Below are 22,361 nucleotides of genomic sequence, written 5' to 3'. Positions count from 1 at the left end.
CTGTTGAATAATTTAGAATTTAGCTTTTTTCCAGGCAACAATTTTCTGTGCCACAAAAATGCATTAATTTAGATTTTAAATATTAATACTATCAGTCAATACTTGGAAACTTATATTTATTAAAAGCTAACTCACTTGACAACTCTTTATAAATAACGTATTTGCTACTACTTGTAATCCCTTTTAGAAAGATCACATCATTAGTAAGTTGTAGCATTTATACCAGACGTTCTTGTTTTCTTCCCCACAGACATGTATTCCCAGCATCTTAGTGTTGCCACATAAACGACTGATCAATCTTCAATAAATCAATTGAATATTACAACATATCACATTTTTGCAGTCTAGGCTCTATATACTTATATATTTTGTAAATTAGCTGGCATTTTAGAAACATGGGCTTAAAATAATAATTATGTAAATGTGCATTGTGGTTTAATAAAGTATTATTTATTCCAAAGCAACGTTGTTGTTGTTACCACACACAAAAAATACTCATCCTGGCTAATCATCTTTACTCATTTCATTCATTTGACAAGACTTGCCATTTCCGAAAGTAAGTGAATGCAGCATAGAGCGGGACTGCGCGAGCACCCTCCTCCTTCCCCGCCCTCCCCTCCACTTCTCCTGCCTCTTGCGTGTGCCCGCCGGTAAGGGCACGCGCACGGGAGGTGGCGGGGGGTTGTGCTTGCTCCTGCTCTCTGACCCCAGTGGCAGCTTCGACTCACTGCACTCCGGCTCCCCCTCCGTCAGACCGAAGCTGTTCTCGCGCTCTCTCTCTATCTCTCTCTCTCCCCCTCTTGTCTGTCAGTGTCTCTCGTCCTTCTCTCTGGCTTTTACCCCCTCCGCTCTCTTCTTGTCTGGTTTCTTTCCACAGGAGCCAGCAGAGGTCCCGCCGGGTCGAAGGTTCTGCCCTATCTGCCGCAACCCCCGGACGGTCGCGTACGAACCTGCCCGCTCTACTGCTGCTGCTGCCGCATGGACCCGCGTCCCTCCGCCGCCGCTGCCGCCGCCTCCTCCGCCGCCGCTGCGTAGAGGGCGACCCCGACCCGACACTATTTTCTCCGGCCACAAAAAACACGCACAAAAAAAACCCACACGACGAAGGTAGAACAACCTTTCCGCTTTTCTTTGAGAACCGAAAAGGGAAGGGAATGAGGGGGGAAAGAGAGGAGACTAGGAGGGGGGAAAAAGAAACCCCTGACACAAAGCTGTCGGTTATAAGGTGGCTTGTCATTTACGAGGAAGAGCCAGAGGTTAGCGCGACGATGTTGTGACACTGACCACCTTTGGGTGCTTTTAGTATCTCAGAAGCAGAGTTCAGGATTGCACGGACCTTTCTTTTTGTGTACGTTCCTGCAAGCGGCGGTGTTAATAGCGAGCGGCGCATAGAACGCATCGTTGTGTGTGCGTGTTATCAGAAAGGGTCAATTTATTCGCCTTCAACCCCTCCTCTGCTTACCGGAGTGATTTCTACTCGTGAAGTTAGCTATATGCTGGCGTACGAGCGCGCTACATATCCGAGGACTGCACCGACCATGTGTGCGCGCACCGACGTTACAGAAAAAAGCAGCTCAACGCGAAGCTACAGCGTGCATAATAATAATAAAAAAATCTATTGCCAGGGCAGGTTTAGCAGGCTAAGCTAGAGTGCTAGTTGCTACTACTGTAGCCATAAGGTAGAGACAGACAGGCGAGTTTCGGCAGCCCGACACACACATAGAAACACACACACACAAAATCAGAAGACTGTGGAGCATGCTGCACACAGATTTTCGGCCTACATTTGCAGAGAAAAAGCAAATTTTCCGAGTAACTGCAGCAGTAGCAGCACTACTAGATTTTGCACTGATTGCAGAGGAGGTGAAGTGCAGGACATCCGATAGGGCAGTTTTGTACAGAAGTGAATTTTCTTTTCTTTTTTTTTAATTTAAGGCCCAGGAAGCTCAATACACTTGTTTCATGTGTAACAAGGATTTTAAAGTGACTCTTTTTTTCCACACTTTGAAATGTAAAGAGTTGAGTGTGCAGTGGAGCTGCTTAGATTTTGCTCATGCATTTTTAATTTTTATTTATTTATTTATTTTATTTTAAAAGTCTAGTTTAACCACCTTTTTCTCGGCTGGCATATATCTTTTTGACTTAAATTTATAGCGTGCATAATAGGAAGCAGGATGCAGCCGACCCAGAAAACATAAATCAATGCTTTAGTGAAAATAGGACATTTTCTTTAAAAAAAAAAAAAAGTTTAAATTGGGGTCTTGTTTATCCAGCAGCTGCTTTTTTTGTTTTTATCTCACTTCTCCATCCAAGGATTTAACCATCATGTGAACTCTCGAGCTTTGTTGATTTCCCTCCAAAAGATATGACAGACTTGTTAAATTGAGGGCATTTTTTTCTCCCTCTTTCTTTTCTTCTCTTGCTCATGGCTGCATCAGGAGGTCTGGTATAAAACGGCTGTCAAAGCCCACAGTGGCCACTTTACTATCAGTTAGGGAGGTCAGACAGGAGGGAGGCTCAGGGTGCAAGGAGACTCACAGCGGATCTGGTGAGTGAGCTCCAGGGATGCATCATAGCAGCATTTTCTTTTTTAAGTCTTTGTTGTACAGTGGAGCAGAGATGCCATAGCATCTCATTAATTGCTAGTGGATCCTTTCAAAATTGGAGCATGGATATGTTTTTGTGCTTGGCTTACAGTCAGTGGGGAAGGAGACCTCTTTGATGCATGCATTGTGAAGAATTTCTCATTTTATAGAAGCAATTGCAGCAATTCCTCACCAGCAGAGATTCTGCCTGCAGCCTTTCTGTTTGTTTTTTGTTTTAATTTGCTTGTAGTGATTGAAATTTTTTTATTTTAATTTAATTCTTTTACATTTAAATATGTTTTCATTGAAGCTTATAAAGTCCTTTCCAGAGTAGAAATTGTTGCTTAAAAAGTCAGAGAAGAGTTTTTTGTAAACTTCACTGTAAAGAAATTCCCTTGCTGTTTTTAAAGGTAGAGTACATCTGCTAATTGTGTTTAAATTGCCTCATTGTATTTTTCTATTGAGGCTTTTATGAGGATGTGTTTGATGAGCTGTTGGAGGATTTTTTTTTTCTAGCAAATTTCAGGTGTTTTCTGTTCTGAAGCTGAATAAGACTGTACATGCCGTCACTGCATGCATGCGTGCTTTATCTTTAGTCTTTGCATTTGCATTCACTTTAAAATGTATAAGTCTAACCTGCGATATTTTTTTATTTTCTTATGCGAAGCCCTTGCTCGTGAGTGTATTCAGAAGAAAGTGCACGCCTTGTTAAAGCAGCTGGTGTGTGTGTGTGTGTCTCCTGTCGGTGCAGAGTGCAGTGTGTCGTGGTCGAGTCAGTCGGCTGGGTTGCTGCTGCTGCTGCTGCAGGGAGGCTTCCTGGGCTTCTGGAGAGCAGCTCTGAAGGATGACCGCCGCACGGCTCGCTGCTGAATCTCGGTGAACGAACAGCATCTCATGTCCAAACTGTGGAAGGATGGCTCATGGCAAAGTGACCATCACTGTGGACGAGTACAGCTCCAACCCCACACAGGCCTTCACACACTACAACATCAACCAGAGCCGCTTCCAGCCCCCACACGTCCACATGTAAGTTCACGCTCACACACGCACACAAACACACACACAGTTGTTATGAGCTGGCAAAGTTAAATCAGAAAGAAATATTTTCTCTCTCTCCAAATGAATTTTATTTATGATCTTTATTCCAAACTCAGTTGGTCACGAGGAACATTTAAATGACACATTGCAGCAGTGTCATTTATAAACCTGCACTTTCTGTGACATTTTAAACTAATTTCAGAATCATGCATACGCTTTAAGAACAATACAGGAAGCCAGCAGGTTTAATGCAGTCTCTGTTTGCACTCCTGATATCACTGGCCCTTGTTCACTGAGTGTATGGTGGTGCGTGATGTAACGCAGTACAAACCATTCTTTGTGAATAAAAGTTTTAGCGGCAGTGAAGCACTGAACAAAAGCGCATCATCTGCAGACTAACACTGATTCTGTGCATCACACATACTTGCTCTGGTTTTTCTAACTTGTGGTGTTGTTTTATTTATTTATTTTTGTAATCTTTCTTGCGTGTGCTGTTGGTGCGTACTGTTCACCGGTGTGTGCTGCGGTCTCGCTGTGAGACGGTTATCATTTGTGCCATGTTGTCATTGCGGTATGTGGATGCTTTGTCTGCATTAAGGCGCTCTCCTTAGTTATTTATTAGACCAGTTACTTAGTGTTGCTCTTGTCTGATGTGGTTATGCTGCTCCTCTCATTAGTGGGTCAGAGCGCTGTGACCCATCAACCCTCGACACACACCCTCACACACAAACACACTTTACAACGCTGTGTTTGAGCTGTGACCAGATATTAACAGAGCTGCAGCTCACTTTGTGTCTTCTTCCAATTAGAGCAGTTGTGAGATTTTTCCAAAAGGTTGGTGACTGCTGGTTTTGTGTACACTGCGTGCTCGTGACATTTATTCTCTGTGTATGTTGTGAAGTTAACCTGCAGCAGAGGAAGAGATTGAAGAGCCTGTTTGTAGTTTCCATCATCGCTGTAATGGAGTTGTTTGTCATTTCTTTCTTTTCTCCTGTTTTCTTTTTCATTTTTTTGCCTTTACGTGTGCATTTATTTATGGGGAAAAGCACAGCCCATCAATTTATTTTCTTTTTTCTACATCATGAGCGGAACACACAGGGATAAATGCAATTTATGGCCGAAATAAACATTGTAGAGCAGTGCCGATGGTGACGCTGCTTTGAATTTTTGAAAGTCAAAACACCAAAATGTACAATAATGTGAGAGAATCCAGCCCACGCCAAAACACAGAGCGCTAACCAAAGCATTCTAATCTTTGTTGTAGACAGCTTTCACAGTGAGGTCTGTACAAATGTGCTGTTCCCAAGTCCTCACATATAATTACGTTGTTGGGGGTAAAATCACAGCAAAGCTCAAGGCTTTTTTCCCCCTCACAGTTTTCCTTGTTAGCACAGAAAATGGTAATTATAAAATTGTCAGTTTAGGCTATGTTATGGTAAAAAACAAAAAAACAACAACATATGATTGACTTGTGAGAATCCTTTCATTGCAGCACCTTCAAAATCACATCTTAGAGATCGCTGAGACGCTGTTCCAGAGAGCTGCAGAGCCACGATTAAAGATTTGTGCACACATGTTCGATCTTGTTGTGCAGTTACAGCGTTCTTAGATCACACTGAAATCAAAGGTGAAGCTGAAAAATCGGCAAATCAATGTATTAAGTGGAGTAACCACGTCACCTTGGTGTGTATGAAGCCAAATAAGAGGCCGGGAGAAGTCTTTGCTTTGGGCTGCAGATGCGGTGGTGGCAGGGTGTTTGCACTGGGCTGAACCGAGATGGCAGCTGTTGGGATTGTCGTGTAGAACTGGAGTTTTTTTTAAATTAATTAATTAATTTTGTATGTGAAGTGTGAGAGGCTGAGATAATGCAGATATGTAAACAATCATAAAGGAGATGTTTTTAGTCAGTCCAAGATCTTCAACAAACAGCTGCACTGTTTCACTTTAGGGAGCAGCAACATCTGGCAGACAAGTTTTTTTTATTTTTTAAAATATTGTTTGCCTGAAACACTCAGAGTCCCACAATCCTGTGTGTGTGTGTGCGTGTGCATAATAATCACATTCATGTAAGCAGGATTATATATGGGAGATGGAGTATTGTAAATAGCTCAGTGGAGTTTTGCCTTTCTCTTGGTGTTGGCAGTGTTCTCACGATTGTGCCACTGTGTTGATTTGGGATTCCTCAGCTGCAACTGGGGCTGCCAAGTACAGCAAGTGCCCGTGCCTCCGAGTGTGGTGAAAAGGGAGGCGACCTCACCTATCAGCTTGCGTTACATCAGTCCTGTTTTAATGGATCGCAAAGACAACATTAAAAATTAGAATAATGCGCTGTCGTGAGTCTGGGTTAACACATGTCGAGCAGCACAGGATTCACCAGAACAGAGTCTGGTTTGATGTTTGGTGAGGCTTCCGCAGTCTTTGAAAAGGCAAATAATAGAACATCCACACAATATTTTTTCTGTCTTTATAAAAATTAAAAAAAAAAAAAAAAAAAAACCCCAAGAAAAACAAACACATCCTCTCTGAGGTAACATTTTTTCTGAAATACCATGGTTTATTTTTGGATTTATTATTTTTATGCTTCTTGAATTGACAGGGTTTGTTTTTGGTTCCCTGGGAAGCCTTACTATGGTTTCTCCCTGCCTTTTTATTTGCAGTGCTGCAGCAGTTGTGCATAAGTTAAGTTGTGAAAGCCCTACATAAAACATTTTTGGAAGAAAATGGAAAGAGGAGGAGGGGGAGAAAGCAAAGTAGGAAAAGGATGGATCTTCCTGATGTTTACAAGGAAACTCTTAAAAACATTTTCTAAAAGTGGATCATCATCTTCATTCGTCATCTGGAGACTGTTTTACTTTTATTCCAGACGATGACAAACGAGAACAGATGCGGCTGTAAGAAAGTCGTTATAAGGTGTATTTTTGGTGTTATTTTGTGAAAGGGTCTACGGCAGGAGTTTCAGTTCAGTGCAAGAAGAACAGAGTGGTAAAAATGTAATAATACAGCGGTTGAAAACTTTGAGAATGTAATCTCAGTATTTATTCCTATAATCACTGTAATCAGGTTTTTTTTTTGTTGTTGTTGTTGTATTTTTTGCTCATTGTGGGGTTGTTTTCTTTTGGGGGGGGTTTAAGTCCAGTTTTCAGTGTGATTCTTTTTGGAGGTGAGCCCGTGTAGAAGGGGATGTGTTAAAGCCATGGGGCCTCTCAGCAGATATGTGTTTGGATAAATACATTAGGCTGTTTCCTGGCTTCCACAGAGCCTGCAGTGTTTTACCCTGTCATTCTTAAACTCGGTCTGGGAACCCTGAGATTACACGCGCTCATGCACACACACACAATCCATCCCCCCCACCCCTGCTATGTTTAAGTGCTTATAGAATACGAGCTCTGTTCGAGGAAAGTAAAGGCTTGTTTAGATTTGGGAGATAATAATCCGACTTGCTCGCCGTTCTCTCACTGCATCCGCAGTATTTGGACATAAATAAAGTTGTTGCTTCTCTGCAAGCAAAGAGAGGGGTGGAGGCTGGGGGTGGGGGGTTGCCCGCCTTTTGAAATATAATCCTCGCTCTAATGTTTTTTTCCCCTCCCGTCCTAGACAGAATATTTAGATTTCTCAGATGGAGTACAGCAGTGCCTTTTGTGTGGCGTGGAAGGTATCATTCCCTGACCCGCATATGAAAACATGAATGTAGAGAGTCACGCACGCACACAGTGGAGCTCATAAGCTGATGCTGTGGAACGTGACCCCGAAGTCAAAGTGGACTTTCTTCGGAGCATGGGACACCCCTGCCTCTGTGTGTGAGTGAGCGACAGGCTCAGTCTGGCCCAGTTTGCGTCTGGTTTATTTTTCTGTGCCGACTGTGTTTCTTTTTTTTTCTCCTTTTAACTCCCTCTCCTCAGCCCCCTCGTCATCGTCTTGTGAAATGAAATGCTCAGCAACTTGGAACATATGCTTCGAGTTGGGACACTAATGACTTCGTATCCAATTTGGGCAGGATCTGGGCAAGACTGTGGGAAGGCCTGACACACAGGCACACACAGACAGACAGGCAGAGCTGAAACTAAAAGGACTCCTGAAAAGCTCTTGAAAAACATTTACATTTCAGGATTTAATAAGACTTTAAATGATGTTACTGGACTTCGGGGGAAGGTTGGTGGCAAGTCATATCTCTTAACATTTTGACATAGACAGCTGAACTGCATCGCTCTTAATCTTTAATTTCTTCAGGTTCAAAGTGGAATTAAATCCTTGTTGTACTGCAAGTAATGATAATTTTTCCAATCAGTTACATGTTGATAGTTTTTTTTTATTGTTATTATTAATAACATGAAATTGTCAAAAATGTAAAAAGTGCCCAACAAAAAATCCTTACTTTTGCTTACTTTTATGCCTAAACCTAAGATTTCGTAATCACATTTTAAGCAGTGGAGTGTGCAGGTGAGACATGGGGGAAAAAAACCTCACCCAGCATAAAACACTGGAGGGAGAAACGCGATCCAGGCCCGCAATAACGAGGAGTTAATCAAGTGCACCGGATTAGATTGGGCAGAGATGATGTTGTTGGTGGTTGATCTTGATCGCAGATGCGTTGGCATTTCTCGCTCGATGATTTAACTGCATTACGCCATTAACGCCTTTGGAGTGTTAATTTATTTAATTCCCACTGGATGTGCGTGCCATGCAAGCCAGCAAAACTGTGTCAGCGGAGAAAGCTTTCTCAATCACCACCAGGGTCGGTGATGGGAGACGTTGTTGTGTCATTAAAGATATAATCGGATTGAACAACATTATTTATCCATTCATGAGAAATAGCCGATTTAAATCTCGAATTTTATTCCTTGACTTGTGGTATCTTCTTTCAGACCCAACCTGTAAGCCCCGTTAAATCATGTTTGTCATTACGGAACGAGTTTCCCTGCATGGATTCAGCATCACTAACAAGAATCCTGCTGGGATTTTTAATGAAGGCCCAATGGCAGCGCCTCAGGGAGAAGAACCTACGCTGCAAAGTTCTTGTCCACTTCTCACTCTGAGTTTTTTAATGGCACCTAAAAAGGGACTCTGCTGAGTTAAGAGCAGTCGGAGCATTTTTAAAACCTCTGTGAATATGGACAATGGTGTTTTTGCCTTTTCCTCTCTTTTTATTTTCACAGTGAGCCCGCTGTACCCCTCAGCTTTTCTTTGTGTTTCAGGTTTAAAGTGTTCAGTTTTAACTTTTGTAACAAGAACATGTAAAACAAGCAAATCATTTACCTTGCTATCCCATGGTTATTAAGTGGCAGATATAAACTTGACTTTCCACATTACAGCTGGATAATTTTTAAAAATGTGTTGTTATCAGCTGATGCACCTAAATAAATTATCAAATAGAAGCATTAGGAGCAGCCTGGAATTTATTCTTACATGTTATAATTTTTAGCATTTATTAGGATTTAAAGTGGTGTGTGTGTGTGTGTGTGTGTGTGTGAGTGTGAGTGAGATTGGAAAAAACAAATGTTGTTGCCATCCAGAACATCTAAGCAATGGAGAGAAAAGATTTTTATATTGCTTTGTAATTCCTCGTGTACTTATATTTATTCAATTTCATCTTAATACAAAGCAGTGGAAATTATCTATGTCGATACTACCAGAAAAAATTATACTTTTAATCTGATAAATGAAAAGCTTTTCCTAAATTAAGGAAAATAAGAATTGCATCCATCTATGTGTATATTGTAAAATGTGGCAGGATTTTGAAGTGTTTTTCAAAATTTTGAGAAAGCCAAAATTTAAAAAAAGAATATAGGCAACCGGTACAGCTTCACACCCAAAAATCACTGGTGAATACAGAGATGCTCCACCCTCAAACGATGGTGAGGTTGTAGAGAACAGAGAGTCTTAAAATGTTTTCTTTTCCCTTGTGATGCTGGTGCTTTATTACTGTTTACTGTCTGTTAAAATCAGTCACTGGAGACACCTGAGCTCATTACATTGACTGCAATGCACAGAAATGGAATTTCCCTCGACCCCCCTACATATGAAAAAATCTTCCACATTTAACAAAATCCTTCTTCTCCACATGCCTCGTTAATTATTCCTGCCCTGTGAATAATTGAGGAGATTGTAAGTATGAATCATTTACCGGTGCATCAATACACGTGGATATTCTGACACGAGCTGGTGAGGAAACGCCAAGAGAAGCACACGCACGGCTTTGACACTTTCATTTTCAGCACAGTCCTGGTTTTATTAATGAACTCCTGAAGGGATTTTTTTATGTGCCATATTTCCTTTTTCTAGTCTGTTAGAGGAGAGCTGTAAAAGCAGCAGAGGAAATGGCTTTTGGAACTGGATTTGTGCCATCCACGTTACACCACTGCCCGTACCCGTTTCTGAGCCAATGCTGTCGTGTTTGCGTTCGGTGAAATTCAGCTTTTTTTTGTCAGTCTGGGTAAATGAGTTGGCTCATTGCAAAGAGGGAGGTTGCTCAGTATGTAGAGTCACGTGACATAAGAATCCTTTCGAGGTGGCGGGATGATAATTCAACAGGATGTTTCCATCTCCGAGTCAGTAATAGTAGCTTTTCCACCCATGTGACTCCACTTTCAACATGAAATGGACTGTGTCTCCATCCAGGAGATCCTGTTTTTCTTCAATCACGTTGTGGATAAACAAGTTAAACCTTGTTTACGCGAACCCTTCAGCAGGGGGGTTGCTTTGAAGATGAAAAGGCTCACATAATTGGTGATATAATTGTTGAATAAATGTGTGATTTGTAAATAGAAGCGTTTTAAAGCTCCCTCCTTTTGTCTGATTTGTCAGTGAGCACAGCACAACAAACACCTTCTCCTCAGAGCTTCAGTTGGTCATTGCCGACCAAAAGTAAAAACAGGAGAAAACAGAATGTTTCTGCTTTTGATTCATGTTTGTTTGAGTTCTTGAGGCAAACCAGCCATTTAGAACAACAAGGCTCTGTAGTGTCACCACCATACCAGCACATTAACCTAATATTATAGTCAGGGTGCAGCTTGCAAAAATGTTGGAATGGATAACTGTTTACTATATATGATGTATGTACACAAAGATTTGACAGTATATATGTATATAGATATGCAAAACGAATCAAAAATGTATATACAGCACACTTTAGTTCAGCTGTAGGTACGGTGGATGTTTTAAGTGTTGGGTGGCACAGTATAGTTGTTAAGGAGACCTAATATACTTTTCCATCCTTTGTCGTATGTTGTTGCAGTGGTGAATTTTCACATTAAATACATTATGCAGTCATCTTATGTACAAATAACCTGCTGCTCAGTTTCAGGGTTTTTTCTACTCTCACCTCTCTATTACGTCACAGAGCATGGATAGTCGTAATTGGACCAAATATGTTTAATTGTAGTGTTTCTTAAAGCAGCAGCTACACAGTCTGCTTTTCACTGATGACTATTTCACTGCTGTTGTTGTAATGCTGTTATTTTTTTATTAGTTTGTGGTTCACCTACACCCTGAAGGTAAACCTCTTTCCAGAGTCTGTTCCTGCTTGTGGTTGTCTGGTTTAAAAACCAAAAGTGTCTCCAGATGACAGATGATGATCCACTTTCAGGAACTAAAATATGTTCAAGATTTTGTTTTGTCTGATGTGAGGCGCTTGGTGTGAGGTTTCCCTGCTGCTTCTTCACCTTTGTTTATTTGGGTCACATGGTTGTGATTTAGATCGGTTGTAATGGCAATGCTAGCCCAGATTTAGATCTCTTTAATCTCTACCCACGCCTTCGATTTATTCATTGATTAGAAAAAACAGCAAAGAGAGTCAGATGTTTGGGTGGTGCAGTCATCTTTCTGATGCACTGGTCCCTTTCTACTTTACTCTAACAAGGAATGGTGACAAGTGCAAATGAGATGGACGTAGCTGTATAGGTTGGTGTCCTCCATCTCCCCTATTCAGTCAGTTTAACTTAGCAGTCTCTGTAGACTAGACTAAAAAAAAAAACCTGTTACTGAAATTATACATCAGACCCTACTGAGAACAAATGGCTAAAATGAATGCATCAGCCTGAATAATAAGAAAGTGAAGAGCAATTCACTCGCATTATGAGACTATTGATTCGCCATAATCAGACTTTCCCAGAATTGAAAACGCCTCAGTAGCCTGTGTTCACGAGTCAGTGGCATATAAAAAGCTCCCAGCCTCATGTTTACCCCTGACCTCGGCATCCCTTCTTCTGTTTTAACCTCAAACAGTTTGTGGAGGAGCAGCAGTCACAGTCACAGCTCTCCTGAGAACAAAGCGCTAGTCGCGTTCGGTTGCCTTTTGTTTCTGTCGGCCTGCCACTGCTTGCCAGCAGGAGTGGAGGGGCTTTTGTAACAGGAGAACCCTCTGATTAAGTTCCCTCTCTACCCCTGACCTGCTGCTGGGGCCTGGCGGGATGGTGGTGGTGAGGGTTAAGTGACAGTTGACATTGGACAGGTCTCCTTTTCTTTCTTTCTTTTTTTTTTTCTTTTCTTTTTGATGTCTTTGAGATTTTTGGGCTATTCTTGCATGCTGGACCTGGCATCGCAGGGCACAATCGCTTGATAATGTCACGTCATCTTTAACATGAAGCACGCTCGGCCTGCAGCTTCTCAATGTGACAAGTCGTCCGTTTATGCAGTTTAAAGAGTGTTTAGCTTGACTTTAGCGATGACTCATTTGTCTAGTCTTTTCGTAACACTTTGTGGAAGTTGATTTTTATGGAAGATGTTCTTTTTCCTTTTCACAGAGGTTTTCGTGAATCTGTGGGTGCATCCTACTGTTTTTAAGGGAGATAAATAACACATTTCTATGAAGAATGAGGAAGACAGAAGAATGTTGTTTTTAAAAAGTGATGTAATTTGTGTGTGTGTGTGCGCGTGTTATGGCATTTTTCATCTGAACGAAGCTGTAAAAATTCTTAAGGAAGGAAATGATATATGGCTTTTAACTGGGTAAGATTATGAAGCCAATCAGATCTGCATGGCTAGGCTGTAGTTTTTAATAGTTCTGGTTGGTACCACAGTTGTTTCAGAGATCAAACTCTATCCTATAAATCCTAAAAAATTCTTGGCAGTTTAAATACATACATATGTATTCTAAATGGGACCTTAAAACCAGCTCAGCTCTTAGCCTTTGGAATAATCTTGTCTTTTCTAGTGTTATATTAAAAGTCACTTTTTAATACAGACTTGGTCCCATGTTGTCTGTCCAGGTGAACACGCAGCTCCACTAGTTTATTCTCCCCGCAGTCCGCTGGTTGGTGTTTGGCCCCAGGGACCACGTCATGACCGTCTCCTCAGCCTTTTCTCCCATCAGCCCTGCAGCCAGGCAGACTGTCAGCAGCACAATTAAGGGCTGTGCCATAATGAAAGGGGCATTAGCAGAAGCAATTTATTTCTCAGCGCAGTGCCGGAAGGTTTCTCCAGCGCTGATATTCCAGTGCAGGCTTTGTGTGCTCTACTCAGCCATTAAGGGAGGGATAAGGAGGACACACACTAGCTGAACAAATGAAGTAGGGGGGGAGCATCAAGGCATAAGGCCACATTTCAGCATTCTTGAAAATCAATTCTGATTTGAATATTTTTACTAATATACTTGTGTGTTTTCATTTTTTTTTTCTTAACTATTTCATAAATTCACGTTCTGTTTGTGCTTTGGCCCCTCTTGGATTTTTCCCGTTTTCTCGTCTCCCACCTTTGCCTCTCTTCTCTGCTCAGTTGTGCACCCCCCACCACCAGCGCCCCTTTCTCCGTTATTCCTGTGTTCATTTTGTTCCTCTGAAGTTTATTGAATTAACGCAGACAGCTGAAACGCAGAAGATAAGAGAGGCGCTCAGTGCTCCTCTCAGAGAAATGGTATTGCAGCGTGGATGAGTGAGCGGTGTGTTTGTGTGCGACTCTTACAGCAGGGGGAGGGGAGCTGATGCAGAGGTTATAGGCAGAGGAAATGGGGAGCATTGTGTGTTGATGTTTCTCCTGAAAGGGTGATAAAGGGAGTTTGAGAGTGGTGAAAAAGTAGTGTTGTTGTTGTCTCCAGTTTCATTGTTTGCCTGATCTTTCCATTTCTTTTTGCAAAGTCGACACGCAATCAAATTTCTCTTTACATTCTAAAAAAAATGAAGTGCATTATCATTCGTCAGCTGCTATGATTTTTTTTTTCTTATGTCGTGCTACCGCACACTGCTCAGTTTACAATCAAAACAACTTTTGTGACCAACGGCATGATACTCACTAATAAACCAGTGTAAACATCGCGTTGTTTTCAGTTGGTTCTTCTTCTTGGAAAGTGTTATGGGCTGCAACAGAAAAAAATTATGTAAAAAAAAAAAAAAAAAAAAAAAAGGTAAAAATGTTTTCTTCAAATGACAAATTAATGTTTGAGAAACTGAACCCAATCAGAGCTTTAGCCTTTTTCTTGAGTGGTTATTATAAATTGCTGATACCTTTTCAAATTAACAGCTAATTGATTATTGGAAACATCTTTTTAGTAGTACCAGAATCGGACATAACATTTTCAGACAGTAATTCAATCCTGCAGTTTCCCCTTTAATGTGGTTCTGTACCGCAAACCTCTCCCCTCTTCCTGTTTCCTACAGATTTCCCCAGCACTTGAAGCAAGATGTCCTGAAAAGTCTGTTTGCTTATTTTAATTTTGATGTCACATGGGAACATTTTAGCACTGAGTATACACGTTTAATCAGTTAAAACAAATATTAAAATAAATATTTTAGAGTCAAGTGGACATGAGATGCGTCTTTCAGCTGGTCAGTGAATCACTGAGTATACAAGTCGTGATCCTCTGTATCATGTATAGATAGGCTGACAGGTTTCGGTTAATTTGCAGACTATTTCCACATTTTCCTTTTGACCCTGGAGGTTTTAGGTAACTCCACTCCACTGGTGGTCTCCATTGATTAATGGGACAACTCCATTAACAACTAAGAAACAGGAAGAGGCTAATCCTTTGGTAGCAGGTGGTAGCAGGTATAAAATATATGGGCAGCTGAGACGGAAACAAGGGGATAGCTCAGATGTCATTAGCTTTGCTGGTGTGGACCAGATCCCAAATCAAAACCTATTGCACCATATTGATATCTGTGGTTTTCAGATTTCAGGCATGCTCATTCTTTGCTAGACTAACTTGCTAAGTAAAGTTCATCCATTTATTTATCCATCTTCTTAACCGCTTATCCAACTAAGGGTCACAGTGGAGCTGGAGAATGTCCCAGGAGTCACTGGGTGAGCAGCAGGGTACACCAAGGATAGGTCACCAGTACATTAAGTTCATACATAATGTATTGTATGCATAATGTTTATTCTTGTATACAAGTCCAAAATCATAAAATCTCAGTAGATTAAAACTGATTAGTCACAACAGTCACTGATGGTGTTAAAAAGGTTGAAAAGACTGACAAAATCCCCTGCAGTGCTTCTGTCTACTCGCGTCTTTCTGTAGCTGCGCCTGCGTAGTGGCATCTGGGAGACTGCTGCTAACTTCGGTGGAGCTTGGAGAGCGATTACCGTGACTTATTAGAAGCGTGACAGTCAAACATGGTTTTAATGATGATTAAAATTCGAAACGGTAACGCCTAGCAATTGGGAATTTAACTACGGTAACCATGGTAACTGTGTTAACCGGTAAGTGTGTGACAAAGAAAAACAGAAGCTCAGTTGTTATGATTTTGAATATCTTGCATAGTTGTTGTTCTTCTTTCTAGTGAGAAATCAGCTTAATTCTGTGTATTTATGTTTAATCACATTGCATTATCCCTAAAAATGGCATAAAGTTTATTTCAAATGTCGGAGCACTCCTATTGGAAGAGGACAATTACAAATTTTCTAAACTGCTAAAACACTCTCTTCTATTCTCCGAAGCCCATTATCAGTGTCTACAGCCAGTTTATTGAATCAGTCACTCTTTTGGCAAAATCTTTAACAGTTTTCACCGCGTTAGAAATAATTTGCAGAATTTATTAAACAATAACAGTGAGAAAGAAGTTAAAAACAACTAAAGCACAGATGTCATTTCCAAAGCACACTTTGTTCACTCTTGCTGTTAATGATGTCAGTTGACCATTATACACCAGTGAGGGTGAGCTGAAGGTCAACAGCAACAATAGGTGGGAGCAATCTGAGAAGCAGAGGAGGAAGATGAGGAAGAGCCAGATCAAGAACAGTAATTACAGATGAAATTTGAGCAGCTGTGATAGACCATGCTTTTGTATATGAATGATGAACCACATGAAAAGAAAGAGGGGAAAAATATATTCTGGGAGACTTGGACGATGAGTGCCTCCTTTCACATTTTTCACCTACAACATAATGTTTACTTGATTCATACTAAAAGTAAGGACGGCAAATAGTCCTACTTCATGTTTCATAAGTCTTGTGGGATATACAGTATGTATTAAATATAAACATTTACTGTGTGCTTTATTGTGATTGTTCTGTAAATAAAGGACGTAGAGCAAAGTGAACAACCTGGCCTAAACAGGTCATCTGTTGCATCCATAATAGCCTTTACTGTATTCTGATGTTTCAATGCAACACTTATAATAATAATAAAAAGCAAAATTTCAGATGGGGGTAGCAGTGGTGGGTCCTGTTTCTGTTTTTGCATCACATTTTTGTAGCTTTTGCAGTATTACACAAGAGCCACATGTGGTTGGAAAGATCTGGGTTTTGTGTTCTGAACACTGCGTTTTCATTTGTTTTCATGTAGACTGTAAATGAATGCCTTGTACTGTTATTATTTTGACTGGCTCTGTGTGATCTAAAACACTACTGTGTGGTTTTGAGCATGGATAGCACTGTTTTCATGCCATTAGTGTGGTTTTTGCCAGAAGGGTCACGGGTTTTTGTTCAAACCCAAATTGGAAGTTGGACTTTGTGATTAGGAATTTTGAAGAAAAGGGTCTAAGGTTTCAAAAACATGAACATTTGTGACAAACTGTAACTAAATGGCTTATAAAGCCGACCGCAAAAACATTTGGACAAACTTTTAAAACTTTGCCATTTACAAATGAAATTCGACTAGGCTACAAAAAAACATTTACAAGCAGATCAGTCCAAGCGCAAATGATTTCTCAGACTTCACCCATCTTTGAACTCTGACTTCATATTAATGTCATTCTTACTCAGAACTGCCTTTGTGTCACTTGCTATAGTAGGTGTATCCTATTAGGAACACATTTTGTCATCATTACGAACACGCACAGATTTCCAGAGTAAAACAATACAATCCCTGCTGTCAGAGCTCAGACATTTGAGAAAGAGGCAATAAACTCTCAGACTATGGTGTCTCTAAGAGTCTTGGGATCTTCAGGCTCACCTGTCTCTCTTTTGTCTTTGTACTCTATAGTTGCTTTGATAAAATAATGACTTTCATGGTTGCAATATTTGGGAGGTTACAGTTCTGCAGTGACTCCTCTGGTCTTTTTGTTTTCTACATTAGGTTGTATACATGAAGTCATCTGTTTGTGTTGGACAGCAGGATTTAAATGTAACCGGCTCTTCGTGCTGTGCAGCACACACTAGAGATCTGTGGGTTTTTGGTCTTGTTTAGGGTTTTTTTTCTCCACTAAGAAAACGGAAGAAATGCAATCAATCATAATGATTATGTGGAATCCTTAAAGAGCTCAGCGAGCCAGGAGAGTGACAGAGATGGCGACCTTCTTATCTCCACCGAGTTAAGAGGAGCGAGCTCAGGCAGCACTTTGACCCCGTTTGCTTGTGTGTTTTTTCAAAAGGCCACGGAGCCAAGTGTGCTCAGTCAAACGAATGTCCTCCTACAGACATCAGAGAGCACTTCTCCTTTCCTCCTTTGCTCTCTCCCACACAGTTGTTTTTCCTCACAGTTGCACTCTTCTGCAATGACACATGTGAGCAAGAACTGTATAAGGTCCACGTTTTAGCTGCGCTTCACATTTACTTTGTTCAGTTTTCCTCTCTGCAAAGCACCTCCAGCTTGTGACTTTAATGCTGCTATTGTGAGCGCGGTATTTATGTGAGGGTTTTATATTACTCCAGACTCTAATGTTAATAATCACATCATGATATTGAAGTGATTAATTTACAAAGTCCTTGTCAAATTTCAATCTGCTGTATTGTGTGACATGAATAAATGACTTTAGAAGAGATACTTCACTTTTTTTTTTTTTTTTAAATAAAGCAGGGAAGAAAGAAAGAACAAGCTGTTGTTTTGTTAGAGAGAAGAGCTTTTCAGTTCCAAAATGTAGATTATTTATAGTCATCTGCAAATTTTGTAATTAAAGACACAATAAGGGCATGACAGTAAGAATAAAAACCGTTGCAGCAGTATAGTTGGATTTTTTTTAATTGACATTAGTAATGTGTTGCAGCCATAGGTGAACAGAGTTAATGCCCTTCAGTTTCCCAGCTGAAGGATCACAGGCATTTCTTCATCGCCGAGATATTTCTGCAGCCGCAAAGCTCGGTTTTGTGTCAGCTCCAGTGTCATGGCGGATTTCAAAGTGTGCTCCTGCCCTCCCCAAGCGCATTAGCATTTCTCCTCTCCCCCCACCACTCTTTTTTTCTTTTTCTCCCCCCCCTCCACAGTCTTCCCTCTGATGTCACACCGAAGCTCAGACATGTTAACACAAACCTTCATGCTAACACAGTTCAGTCTGTCACTGGAGAATATTCTTTTACCTGCTTCTGGAGCACAGGAAGACTTTTTCATTTTCACTGTCTCCGTTTACAATAGATCAGAGGCCTCTGCTGCACCGCTGAACTCCTGAACTCCTGTATACATTACTAATGAACCTCTGGATTGTTATACAGTCATATGTTAACAGGAAAGACAGGGGCGCACTCTCTCTCTCTTTCGGTCTGCGTGTGTATGTGAGACCAATGCATTACTGTCATGAAGGTTTCTTGGCCTGGGCCTGCTCTAATTGATAGGGGCTGCTGGTATTTACTTACATTCTCTGGGCGGATTAAATCTCAAAGGAAAGGGGAGGTTGTTTTTCTCCTGGCTTTGTTTTAATATCAACGCTTTTGTGTGTGTGTGTGTGTGTGTGTATTTTTGTCATCCCATGTGGTTCTGCATTTGTCCTTTCTCCATGACGAGAACTGTCCAATCCTGTAAAGCTGCATGCCGCCCAGGTACCACAGAGCACCAAATCTAATCAGCTGCTACAGTCAAATGTACACACTACTTTGCTGGCTTCGTTTGTTTTTTGTTTGTGTGTGTGTGTGTGTGTGTGTGTGTGTGTGTGTGTGTGTTAGGAGTAGAGAGACTCATTTACTGCACACAGTCAATAGTAAATATCATTAACTCTGTGGCTACTTTTTGATTTGTTCAGTGTGTTTAATATGTAGTCGAGGTCTGCCTGGATAACTGAGACACTTCATATGCTACAGTGTATCAGAGCAAAGTTGAGGTCTCCCAGCTGAGGCAATGGAAGAAGGGACAGAAGCAACAAATAGCAAATGCTGACTGAGTGCAAGGGACATGCAAGAAAATGTAAGTCGAAGGCTAGATTCAGATTTCTGGTTGAATACTGCGGACACAAGCAGCTGGTCAGACTGTAGTCAGTAGACCAGAATCAGGCACTGGGATAGGACTGACAGGACTCGATATTTTTTAGCTGGATGGCGATATACGATATATACATCTCGATATATTTTTTTTAAAGCCATAAAGTAAGAACAAAAAGAGAGTTCTTAGTCAAAGCTGTGTCTCAGATGTCACACAGGCACTTTTATTAACATACAGCGTAGATGTACCTGAAAACATTACTCAAAAATAAATTTTGAGCATTTATTAAATAATAATGCTCCATAAATAAAAGAAAACAATGTTATTTTTGTGCATAACAAAAAGCTCACAATTGTGCAGTCAAATGTAAACAAAAAGATGCTGAGCAGAATAACAAAGAGACAGATTTTACAGCTGCTCTGTTCACAAGTTCTACTGCGTCATTGACAGTTTGAAATCCTCTTTGTAACCACGTCGCTGAACAGGTGCCATTTATGGTTCTTATACACGCACAGTGCGGTAATATTACGTTTAAGCACAGTACGTATCACTCCGCGAGGCTCCTCGGTAGCCGTAATGCTCCGACAATCCATCAAGCGGTGCAGCTCCGTAGCTTACCAAAGTCGTACTAAAACATTTTTTGAACAGATTTCTGAGCGCCATGTACCACATAAAATTGGTTCGCGGTCATCAAGCACAACCAGAATTCATACATAAGGCGCGCTGTCGACTTTTGAGAAAATGAAATGATTTTAGGCCGTACATGGCGTTAGCGTGGTTAGCTCGTTAACACGTTGACGCCGTCCAGCCCCACGCACGGGGCGATGCGCAGTAACTCGTTAACGGAGATTTGCCGTGTCCATCTTGTCGTTGCCTGCAGGTGAAGCTATGGGGGAGGGGGAGGCGAGGCTGAGTAACGGTGCGTAGAAACAAAAGTGGACGAAAGAGAGGCAAACTTGCGGCTCCACAAGTATAATTACGTAACATACTATATCGATATAAACGATATTGTCACGATTCATATCTCGTATAAAAAATATATCGATATTTAAAAAAACAAAACAAAAAAAAACAACAACCTTGATATATCGCCCAGCCCCACACTGGGATGTACATTAAAGATCTTAAAATTAAAAAGGAACAATATAATAACTGAAGAGGTCTTTTCTCAATCAAAGTTGCTCTTTATTGGTATTGGGTGTGAATGGCATAGCTCTGCCTGTGTATTTAAGAACAAAAGAGAAGGTAAGTGACGGTAAAGTTTGTTTCAGGTATTGCTAATGTTTTGTAAGAGTCAGAGATCCATGATTTTAGAGCTTTATCAGATGAAATACTGCACAGTAGTTTACTTGTAAAAGTATTTATGGTTCTGCTAAAGTATGCGTGCCTTCATTTATCTAACACGTTCAAACAACGCAGCGCCGTGGTTACCAGTGTCGTCTTGGATTTCAGGACCCATTTCATTTTCTGCTTTTTCTGTTAGTTTTGTTTGTTTGTTTTGGGGGCTGGGGGTTTCCCCTACCCCCATCCTGTTGGCTGGGGTCTGCAAACCTCACAACCTGTAAACAGCTGATAAATGGTGGGAATCTGTAAGCTTTCCTGTCTGAAAATCGAGGGTTTTTTTATGTAGTGCACAGCGACGCTGGCATGTCAGTCAGTGTTTAAGCATATTTTTTGCAGTACATTGAGTTCATGTAGTTTTGTAGAGTCAACAACAACAAACAGTTGTTCTACATGGAGATGCAGACATGTTGAGATGATAAAAGTTTGTCAGCTGGATTTAACTTTTCTGTTTCTATCAAAGCATTTCTGAATGTGCGAGGCCTTTTATGGTCAGTGCTACAAAGCAATGAATATGACTTTTGAACTATTTTTGCTATTCAGTGAGTTAGTCATTCTTTCATGTATTGATTTTTTAAATCATATTGGTGAAAATATATTTGCACCATTTTTTCCCCTTTTTTTGGCTTTTGATTTAAAAAAAAAAATTATACTCTAAATCACAACATAGCACTTCTATGTAGGGGTCACTGATGGGTATGATCAAGCCACTAAATGAAGTCGCGTCTTTTTGAAGAGTGGTATTCGTAATGTTTTGGAGGTTGAATGCTGTGCATAAGTAGGGTTTTCCTTTGAGGGTGAGAATTGACATTGACGGAGGCTAAGAGAGGGTTTCTGGAATCAGACCGACAGCAAACTGCACACTAGAGATGTTTGTCACAGACAGTGACCAGCTTGTTCACTGTTGTCTTACCATTAACACAATCTTGCGACATTTTAACTCAACAAAAAGTGTTTTAAAAAGGGAGCAGCACCAGTATCCAGGCTGTCTGTTGGCTGGCTACGTCTAATATTCTGATCTGTGTGGCACAGAAAAAAAATCGTGAAAATGTGAACACACAAGTACAGCCGCACACACACGGACCAGATAAGATGTTCTTTTGTGCAAAAGTGCCTATTTTCTCCATCTCCTTTAATGGCGTTTCCTCCAGTCTGAAACCTTTTTGATTTCATCTGCTTCTCTGGCTGTTTCCACGCCACGTTTGTGCACACATGCAACTTTAACTCTGTGTGTGTGTGTGTGTGTGTGTGTGTGTGTGTGTGTGTGCGCGCGTGCATACTTGTCAGGTTGGAGATTGCAGTGTTGATTATGTGTCTGATGTTGCCGACGGAGTGACATCCCTTCTAATGAAATAATGGTCTAGTGCCAGAGTGGTGGAGGATTGCACATTGTAGACCTCAATTATAGACAAGATTTTTTTTCCCTCCTGTCAGAAAGAAAATACAGGTTTTTCTTTCCTTTTAACACAAGTGCTTACAACAAACAAAAGGCTAAATAAAGGAGTTACTTTTCAGCCAGACTTGGGTCTAAGTGATTTTTCTTTAGATAATGGATAGAAAGGACACAGAACGCCATAATTCACCATCTCTTTAGCCAATCTGATGCCACAAAACAGCTATTGCCCTCACCATGTGCAGAAATCAGCCACAGCAAACTGGTTGTTTTCCAGTCCACACTACACTTTTCTTGTGTTTTTTTTTTTTCTTTTTTTTCGGCGCTCTTGTAATGTCCCCTCTTTTCTTTGAGATGGATTTTACTCTGCTACATGCATTATCCTGTGAGCCGTGTAATTTATTTTGCACAACAAATGATCTTTTTAAGCGTCCTATTTTCTGCTGTGTCCCTTCTAAAAGCTGCTGTGAAATTTAGTATATATTTTCTTCTTTTAAAAAAAATAAAAAGT

General features: G+C 40.8%; 1 protein-coding gene across 2 annotated transcripts in view; it reads left to right on the top strand.

The window, feature by feature from the left end:
* The first annotated feature begins 642 nt into the window (after window positions 1-642).
* The window catches only part of mpped2a (metallophosphoesterase domain containing 2a), a 73,629-nt gene continuing 51,910 nt past the window's right edge, over window positions 643-22,361 (top strand). Inside the window, exons 1-3 of one of the 2 annotated variants that reach the window (XM_035909109.2) lie at window positions 643-1,107; window positions 2,439-2,548; window positions 3,337-3,611. In XM_035909109.2, the coding sequence (XP_035765002.1) occupies window positions 3,499-3,611 (113 nt within the window). In that variant the 5' untranslated portion in view covers window positions 643-1,107; window positions 2,439-2,548; window positions 3,337-3,498. The remainder of the gene's footprint in view (window positions 1,108-2,438; window positions 2,549-3,336; window positions 3,612-22,361) is intronic. The other variant, XM_006793757.3, reaches the window with a different exon arrangement.

This window comes from Neolamprologus brichardi, chromosome 1 (assembly GCF_056152115.1).
Source record: "Neolamprologus brichardi isolate AB-2024 chromosome 1, ASM5615211v1, whole genome shotgun sequence".
Lineage (NCBI taxonomy): Eukaryota > Metazoa > Chordata > Actinopteri > Cichliformes > Cichlidae > Neolamprologus > Neolamprologus brichardi.
Note: the sequence above shows the minus strand (reverse complement) of the source record. Positions and strands in the feature narration are given on the sequence as shown.